Source organism: Chanos chanos, chromosome 5 (genome assembly GCF_902362185.1).
Source record: "Chanos chanos chromosome 5, fChaCha1.1, whole genome shotgun sequence".
NCBI classification, from domain to species: domain Eukaryota; kingdom Metazoa; phylum Chordata; class Actinopteri; order Gonorynchiformes; family Chanidae; genus Chanos; species Chanos chanos.
In genome coordinates, this window is record NC_044499.1 from 50,442,627 (window position 1) to 50,452,316 (window position 9,690).

The following is a 9,690-nucleotide window of genomic DNA, read 5'->3' on the forward strand; positions in this document are numbered from 1 at the left end:
CTTTTACCTCACGCTGCCAATCCATTTTCACAGTTTATTTATACTATATTTGGTTTTGGCAAAGTGATAAAAGCTTCTTTTTTTTTTAATTTTAATTGTATCATTTGACTTCATCACCCCGTTGCCTCTTCAGTAACATTTGCAGCCTGCGCTTGCTAACGGCTAAGTGGCTGGTCTCCACAGCCAGTGTTGAAAATCTAATTTGAGAGGGGGGGGGAGGGGGGCTGTCTTCAAGCCAAAGCACTCTGAGCCAAAAACATAAATCTAACCACCACAGGGCTCTCTCTTCCCCCGGTGTCATCGCTGAGTGGCTAACCCAGCTCCTACTCAGAGACAGAGGAAATATAACCACCCAGAACGAATAATGTTAGCATTATATTAACTGTGCTTCGTTAATGAGGCCAGGTGATGGCAGAAAATGCTAGAAGATAACACTTTTTTGTTGTTTAGATGGCTTAAGCCCGGCATATTAAAAAAATATATATTTATATATCCCTTATGGTACAATACAATATAGTTCTTTGTCAAATGTCAGTCTAAGAGTAAAATGCATCATTTTCAATGAGTCACTATGAACTTGCCAGCACTAAATCTTGAATAGCTACCTGGGACTGAAATACAAATAGATCATTTTGAACTTTTTCTTTCCGTTGGCAGTCTAAAACTGGAAGGGTTTTTTTTTGTTGTTGTTGTTGTTTTTTTTTTTGTCTGATATAAATTCAGACCACTGTGTAGTGGTTAAAACCCTGTGTGCATGACAGTGCTCTTTCTGAGTGTTAGCATAAACATTGTGGGTTATTTAAGAGAAGAATTTGTATGACTGGCCCTGTCTTGTTTGCCTTGCGACCTCCTATTCCTTGTGACATTGTACAGTTCAAATGGCAGCTTTGACGCTTGAAATGTAAGCCATTTATGTAACGTGTGTTAGGCAGTGTACTGCTCAACACTCTTTAGTCTTGTCAGGATTTTAGTTTACTTGAAAAGAATGTAAAGTAAAGCAGCCATTGAAGAGCATTGCAACAAGGCCCAGTCGCTGAGAGCTTTCTAATAATTATTTTGACTCAGGTCTGCTAACATAGCAAGCTTCCCAGAAGACCCAATGGGTTCATTGTGCTTTAGCTGCAGTGGCTAATCTAGGAGCTGATCCAGACATATGTGGACTGGCTGTTTGGCCTTCAAGAAGTACTCCAGCCCAGCGTTATGAGCTGAAGATTTAAAGGTGGGCTGGCCATAGGAGTGCCAAACGACGAGGCTTTTTGCACCACTGAGAGTCCACTGTAGGCAGCTTAGAAAGGGCTGCATTTTCTGCCTACACTGGGCCCAGTGTGGGAATGTTCTGCTGGGAAATACTCTCAGATAACTATGGGTCTGTCAGGCAAAGTGTTTTAGAGTCGTAGGGAGTATTTTGGAGAACGTATCACACATGAGATGTTTTCAGGGCGCCCCCCCCCCGCCCCAAAAAAATACCCGAACAGAAACGGTGAATGCAGCTGATTGGATCTTGATTCAGTCAACGTTTTTTTTGTTTTTTTTCAGCCTTTCCCTCATACACAGCGTCGGCAAATGGTTTAACACGGCACTTACCGAGCGAAACCACGAGAGGACCATGAAGTATCTCTCTAAACACCTCGTTCGTTCCCTCAGTCCCTACCACAGCAATTTCACTGAGTGAGCACATCTCTCCAGAATTATCCAGAGAATTATAAAAATGACAATGCGTGTGGGGAGGCCGACAACCAGTCAAAAAGCGTTAGAGAATTCCGGGAGTGATTTTATGTTTAGGAAACGAGAGTCGCGTGGACTTTTTCCGTAGTGTGAATTTTCCTTCAAACCAATCAAACGTTTCCTTGCAAAGATAAGCATCACATACATGTGTTCCCGTACAGGGTCTACGTAATGACTGTGAAGGGCTTGGTCTACGTCTCTGAGGTGGTGTGAGTGCAGAGACACATAATATTTGCTGTCTGTGAGAGAGGAGCGAAGAGGGTGAGAGAGGGTTTTGGGCCGGGCCTCAGAAACTCCTTAATCCAGAACATTCCACTGGGTCAAGTGTGCTTGGCCAGTAGAAACAGTGACACACCCTATGAATACGCGCACGCACACGCGCGCACACACACACACACACACACACAGACACACAAAGCTTTTTCTTTCGATTTTTCTTTTTCGTTTTAATGGATATATACATATAGCATCTTCATTCATACATTATAGTGCTTTAAAAAAAAGTTCATTTAAACTCCACAAACAAACGAGGGTCAAAGTAAGTGAAACCATTAAGAGTTAATAATAGCTTTGGTTTTAGGGAAAAAAAAAAAAAAAAAGGAACATTTACAGCTGTCGACAATAAAACCGCTTCCTGCTCAGGCCTGGGTCCACCTCCTGTTAAGGACTGCCTGCAGTGTGCCGGAGCCTCAGAGACCAGGGTTTGCACACAGAGGTTTGTGTCTAATTGGCTTTATTAATTTAAATCATTCTTACGTAAGACTCCATACACACCTTTAGCTTCGTGGAGTCTTGAACAGGGAATAAGGATCCTCTTTGAATAATAAAAAAAATTAATAATAATCTGCACTTTGGGTTTCTGTTATGTATCATTCAAAAGCATTTTTATTCCTTATGATGTCAAACTGTTCTTATGTAGTGCTATTGTAACAGGTATCTCAGTAAGACAACTTCCACACCACTAAATTTAAAATTCCCCCCCCCCCCCCGCCCCCCCCCGCCCCCTCCGCCCCTCCCCGAATCTGAGCAAGCACTAATTGCAGCAAAACTATGGACCAATTAGGTCCCCTCACACTTTTTAAGGAAAAAGAACCACAAGTTGTATAATTCTAATTCAAATATGTACACAGTGTTTATTGTGTGTTATCCACTGAACTCTAGGTCTAGTCTTGTCTTAATCATCATCTAGGAAACCAGTCCGTTGTGTAAAAGCACCGTTGTATTTGATTTGTGTTTGCTATGGAGCACCTTTATTACTCGACGAATATTGCGCAATGGATTTCAACTCATACCAACACCATGGACAGATATCAAGTCAGGTTTCTGACAAAGAGGTTTGTGCATTTGGCAGTGGAGGTGCAAGATGCTTTCGTAAGCAGACTTCAACTTCAGCTGAAGATGAAGTGCTGATAGGACATTTGGTTGTGATTTATAAAAACCCACTCCAGCAAAATTTGAGGCGTTTTTTTTTTGTTGTTTTTTTTTCTGCAGAATATCTATCCTTGTCAGATCGGTTCATGTGCTGTGAAAAAAAAAAAATTATAAGGCACTAAAGTGTAAGTTCTGAAATTTCGAAGTCATCTTAAGTGTGTCTCCGTGCATCTGTCGCCTGTGTTCCCAGTGCTATTTTGTTCAATGTAACCGACTTAAAGGAGACATTTCACAACCTATGCTTTTGCCTACTCTTCCACTTTTTTGTTTTTGTCTTGTTTTTTGGGGGGGTGCTGGGATATTGGGGTCACCTCCCCTGGAGCTGGCCTTGAACAACCACTCTGGTTACAGAAGGGCCCTGTTTAGATTATACCAAAATGTAAACTAGTGAAGCTTATTTTCTGAACTGGCTTTGTCAATTTCCTGAAGATAGAACTTCCAGGGCTACCTGGGCTGGAAGTATTAAGAAATGATCATCAAGTTTATCACCTGGACATAGTGCACATTCCTAAACTCAACAGGTTTATACACGTTAATAGTATTTTAGATACAGAGACCATTACTCATCAGCATATTTGCTGATATTTTGATAAAACATGCCTCGGAATTCAGATAAAGTTACTGGGGGCGATCGTCCCCCTTTACGTAATCTGCTACATTTGGCTCGAGGCGGGCGAATCAAATTTTCTGAAGAGTAGAGATATCAAACGGAACAAACGGAGCTAATCACGCTGGGCGTCTCACCGCGTTTGTCGAGTAGCGCTACTCTCTCGCCTCCTTCCCCAATCACGATGTCACTGACCTAAGAGTGGAACAGCTGTCCAGGGGTCGAAATAAAGAGGTCTGCTTTGCTTTGTGTTCCCATGAATCCTTGAGTGTGCCTTATCATGTCCCTGTTCAAATTGTTTGTCTCTGATCAGTTCATTAAAAACAAGAAAGATGTTTTCATATACAACGTAAGATGTAAAGATACCATGACAAAAAAGAAAACAACAAATCAATATAGTTCCAATACACTTGACGTAAGTTAAAAAAAAAAACAACAACAACAAAAACCATGACTATAGGAAAGTCGCCATCGCATAGACACGGCTGTCTATCCCTCACTTTTGGCTTTGATGAGGTGTCCGCTGAGCGTAATGTAAGTGTCGTAATCGTCGCTGAAGACGGCGTTTTCCCGTTCGCCTTTATAGAGACGCACCCACACCTCATCGTCCCTTTCCAGTTCCAGCATCAAGCTCTGGCTCTGCATGATGGAACGGTCGCTGGGCTGCGCGTAGAGAATCGCCATCTCCTGCTCGTTCTTCATAATGTGCATGTACGTCTCCTTCTGGTTCCACGTGTGAACGTTCAGGCTGAAGAAGTAGATGCCAGGCACGTAGCAGAAGAACTTGCCGGTGAACATGTTGAAGTGGCCGTACAGGTTCACCAGCTCCGTGTCGAAGACTAGCGTCTGGTAGTAGTCGTTGCTGTGAAGGGCTTTCTTGCGTCCCACGGAGAACGCGGCGTAGTAACGCTTGCACGGTTCCCCCGGAGCACCTATGCTCCCCTTGTTACCTTTCATGCCAGTGGGGCCTGGGGCACCCATCTGCCCCGCTCTGCCCGATTTACCGTACGGCCCTCTCTGGCCACTGTCCCCTTTCTCACCTGTGGAGACAAAAAATTCTGACTGACTGACCGGCGAATTAAACAAAGCAGGAAGTACTTTTGTAAAATGACCTTCAACAGGAAACATGTTTGAGTATCATTTTAGAAATAAATTCAAATACGACAGCGCTCAGAAACAGTGCCCTCTTGTGAGGAATTGTGATAATGTAGATGGTAAAAACTACGCTGCCATTAAACCTTTCCCACTTCCGTTTCTCACGCTAGAAATCACCAGTCGCAAATTTGTTGTGTTCATACCAGACATGAGGATTGGTTTACCATTAGCATTATAAAGACAAATGTCTCCACCTCTTATCAGGGGAAACAGCTACAACGTCAGTGCTGAGATCCTATGGCTTCAGGAGCCCCCCCCCCCCCCCCCCCCAACAGGTGGACAGAAGTTGTGAATTTCATTCAAAGTAAGTGGAATCTGATTCTCCATTGTCAGACCTGTTAAATGTCTGTACCAGCCGAGTTTTGTTATGTCCAGAGCTGAGTATTTAAGCATCCCCAAACATAACTGCCTCTTTACTTTTTATAGGTGTCTTATCACAACTTTCAAGTGGCCGATAATGGTAATGATTTCACTTTATGTCTAAAATCATTGCATATTACACTTTTTTTTTGCTATGCGCACCAAAGCGGGTTGTTGTGAAGTCAGAGTTGTAATTCTGTTTCACTCTATTGACTATAATAATAGTGTCTCGTGAAGTCTTTGGCCAGAGATAATGTGGTTTGGAGAACTTTTTTCACGCGATGGGTAATTTATTCTCGGCTGTTTGTCACAGGACCCTGTCAGTGACCCGGGGTTCTCGGTCGTTTGTCTTTCTTTGGAGTGAAAATTGATGGCTACGCTCACCGCCAAGGAGCACCGAGGGCTCCTCTCGACTCTGGCAGTGGAACCGTGACAAAATCTCCTCCACAAAAAAGTTCCACAGAAAAACAACGTTTGGTCGCCGTGAACCGATGAATGTGTTTAGTTCATGTGCAGAATTTACTTTTCTTTCCTCCTTTCTTTCTTTCTTTCTTTCTTTCTTTCTTTCAGTTTCAGCCGACCTAAACCATCAACACCCTCAGACTTTTCCATTTATTTTGAGTAGTACCGCAGACCATCACCCAGGCTCTTTCTTTTGGTCTGGTGGTAACAGCCCTGTAGACAAAGAGGATCCAACCTGTGGATTGTGTGTAAGTGTGGCGTATAGTTTCAGGCTGTACCTTTGAGGATGGTGATGTTTATCTGTGGGACGACCTGGTACTGCGGGTAAGGACTCCCATACTGTGGAGGCTCTTCCCCGGGGTCACAGCACCGACGACACTCAGACCTGTTCAGCGTCGCAACACTGTCAGCTTCATCGCCATAGTCATCATCAGCAACATCACTAACACTATAGGCTTTACAAGTAACTTCTTCTTCTTCTTCTTCTTCATCATCAGCAGCAGTAGCAGCACTAACTGAAGATCTCTTCTCTAATCATCACTAACACTACAGGCATTACAAGTAATACCTTCATCATTGTCATCATCAGTAAAACTATAAGCACTACGAGTGACTTCTTCATCACCTTCATTAGCGTTGCTGTCATCGTCATCAGCGATGGTATAGCATTTTGTCATCGGGGATATCAGGTCTTAATGTCTTCATAATCTACAAAGTTCTATGTGTGACTTATGGATAAACTTAGAGGTCTTACGTGGCTAATTTCTGCAGGGGTTTTCTTTTTTTTTTTTTTTTTTACTTTCTCTTTGTAGTTGTCTTGTAGGTATCATGCAGAGAGGATTGGGCGGTACCTGGGTTCGCGGTATTCTCCAGGATCGTATCGGTCCTGGTCGTCCTCTGGGAACGGAGTCCGGTAAGCCTCGGCGCAGCCCGACGCCAGCAAAAGCAGCAAACCCAGACTGAACGCAGACGGAACCGGCATCACCCACACCTGGGACGTCTGACTCATCTGTAACACACACACACACACAGAGAGAGGTCATAAAAGCTGTACCCATAGACACAGCCACACTGCTGAACTCAGCAGAAAATGAACCAAAATGTGGAATCTATTTCACCTCAATCGCTCCCTATCAGTTGCTGCTACAGAGCGAAAGAATCTGTGTGAAAAATGACAGTGATGAAACACTGGCCTTCGCCAGATCACACACTGTCCATTTTCACCCCTAGAGTGCAGCACAAAAAAACTAAAACAAGACTCATTTTTTATTTATTTAAACTCAGATTTGGAAATGACCTTAGTACTTCAAACTTTTCTCTGAACGTTGGAGAGCTGAAATATTGCTGTGTTGTAGTATGTTTGTGCTTTTTTTCGACACATAACGGTATCCAGAACCCAGTGCTTACAAAAAACCGTGGGCTGTGCTTTTTCACAAACAAGTTGCGCCGTAAATACACGCTTTGACGGCGAGAAATTACAGTTCAATTGTCCAAGATGAGGGGGGAAAAAAAATTCCAGAGGAAAATTCCAGAAGCCTCATTGAGTGGCGGTTTAAGCGGTTTGGACGTGTGTGTGAGAGACGTGTTGTACTTCCTCTCTTGTTTGTGTCTTTTTCAGACCGTGGCTGCGTTTCAGGCCCAGCGGCAGAGGACCACGGACGACGGTTTGCCTGCCGACACGCCAGATTCTCTCTGTGGGTAAATATTAATATCCTTTTTCAGGCTGGCGCCGCATAACCACCGGCTGAATGAGTGTTATAATCTCTTCCAGACTATAATCCACCTCAAACAATTACAAAAAAAATATGTTCTGAAAAAGAAAAGAGGCACAGATTCACTGAATGTCAGATGTACTGTCTGAATTTGTCAACACGGTAACGTTGTTACGGCATTCACATAAATAAGACGATTTGATGACAGCTTTGTGATATCGGGATATGGAGAAGTTAGAGCAAATTCTCTAAGCATGTGATCTGTGTTAGATCTTGTGTTGGGGTCTTTTTTGGGGGGGGGGGTTGTGTGGCTGTATCTTGTGTGCCCTCACTGAAGCTTTGCTAAGTCTTATGTGACTCTGTTGAGTCACGCGTGACTGAATAGAGGCTTTTGTAGCTGTAATAGGTAATGACTGTCTATATGAAGCTTTGTCTGGTGTGGCTCCATTGCACGTGTGTGTCTGTACAGAGTCATGTGTGACTCTGTGAGGAATCCGTGAACATGTTTGGGAATGTGTGACTGTATACTGTGAGTTTCGTGAGGTGAATTAAGTCACGTAATTTGTGTTTTCAGAACATCGAAATATTTGCATTAGGTGAGCAGTCAGTGACGTATAATTGAAACAGGCTTCCGATTCGTCAGTCTCAGCTCCTCTCCTACGTTGTTCTCATCTAGCAGTGTGAAGGACGTGTTATTTCTCCTTACCACTGTGGTTTGAAGCATGTGTACTGGAGGTGAACTGAGACCTGCTTTGTTTCAGTGTCTGTTAGAAAAACCTCTGCACAAACAAACCCCACACTGATACGGAGCTCAACTGTAAGATCACAGACACGTATACGATGCTCTCTGAGACAGAGCCCATGAACTCTGACCCCTGGAATCGGGAGGATTTTTTTCTCCAGCTGCCCCACGATTCCCTGTCTTCCCTCCATCGTGTTAGACCCCCCCCCCCTCCCCTTCACGCTCCGCAGTCCTCTCTCCACTACCTCTCCGCCGCGGTAATTATTTGCATGGCAACAATTATCTTGCGGTCATTTCCTCCCCATTTAATCCCGTTTGAAGCGGACAGTTCAAAGCAAACCCTAGCAACTGTGAAATCGTTTTCAGAAACAGCGGTTTCTGCGTGCAGCCGGGGCGCCGTTTTGAACAGCCAGCCTAAAAGGCCGGGCCGGGTCGAACTCGTTCTCAAACCAAAGGCATGCGATGTGACACTTTTTCTTTGTAGGAGTAGATGTAATAAATTAGATGGAAGACTTGGATAGAAAAAAAAAACTGTTAAGAAAAACAAAACAAGGATCAGTTGAGGGCACATACCAAAAGTGATCAGCCTCTGAACATATATCAACATCACCATCACAAACAACACTCTTAAACAAACATTCTCTTTTCTTCCACTCCTAAGCAGAGCTGTGAAAAACTGAAAAGGCCGAAAGATAAACCAATAAAAATTGAAATAAAGTTCTCTTTGTTAAACCTTATTCCGAATGTAACATGGTAGACCAAACTGTGCTTTTGCCTGGTTATCTGAATAGATCATAAATGATGAGTGAACTGTTAGCACCCTGATACATACTCCTAAAATGGATCTGTTTTTAACTGGTGTTGATCTTTCCAGAACACAGATCCCTCTCTATTTCCAAGGGAGTGTTGAACACTGTGTCCCCTGTGAGGACCAATCAGAGGGCAAGCCAGAGTGTGGTGGAATGCTGGGAGTGTGTGCAGACACACAACGCAGGAGCCTGCAGGAGCGCCTGGAATGATTGGACTTCGATACAGACACAGCCGTAATCTCAACACTCTTAAGCCAGCGTTTAATCTGCCATGTCATCAGCTATGCTGGCATAACCACGGAACTCAAGCCTGGGCGGACCGCCACACACCTGCACTGAATGGAGATAATGGAGTTTGTTTGTTTGTTTGTTTGTTTGTGTTTTTCCTGTTTTCTCATATTTTGGAATCTCATACACGTGAAGTCAGTCGCTCCTTCGTTTCATCGGCCGCTATGCTTTCAAGCGTCTCCATGGAAACCTCGCTCATGCGGAGGGCTGTGCTGCCTCCCCGTCTTTGCCTGCAACAGGGCATTGACGTGAGGAGTTGCTGAAGTCTCAGGAAAGGAGGAGTTATCCAGTTCGGCTGATCCTCCCAGAGAACGGTCCACTGTGTTCTTTGCAATGACCAGCCCGACTCCCAGAATACGGTCAGCTCAAGCGTTCTCTGTGATGACCAGCCTGTTCCGT

At 44.0% G+C, this 9,690-nt stretch overlaps 1 protein-coding gene across 1 annotated transcript in view; it reads right to left on the minus strand.

Annotated features, from left to right (window-relative positions):
* Positions 1-2,746: 2,746 nt before the first annotated feature.
* The window catches only part of c1qtnf1 (C1q and TNF related 1), a 13,660-nt gene continuing 6,716 nt past the window's right edge, over positions 2,747-9,690 (minus strand). The window contains exons 2-4 of the mRNA XM_030774306.1: positions 6,592-6,749; positions 6,019-6,125; positions 2,747-4,803 (exon numbers count right to left, since the gene is read on the minus strand). Coding sequence (XP_030630166.1) covers positions 4,253-4,803; positions 6,019-6,125; positions 6,592-6,749 — 816 coding nt within the window. The 3' untranslated portion in view covers positions 2,747-4,252. The remainder of the gene's footprint in view (positions 4,804-6,018; positions 6,126-6,591; positions 6,750-9,690) is intronic.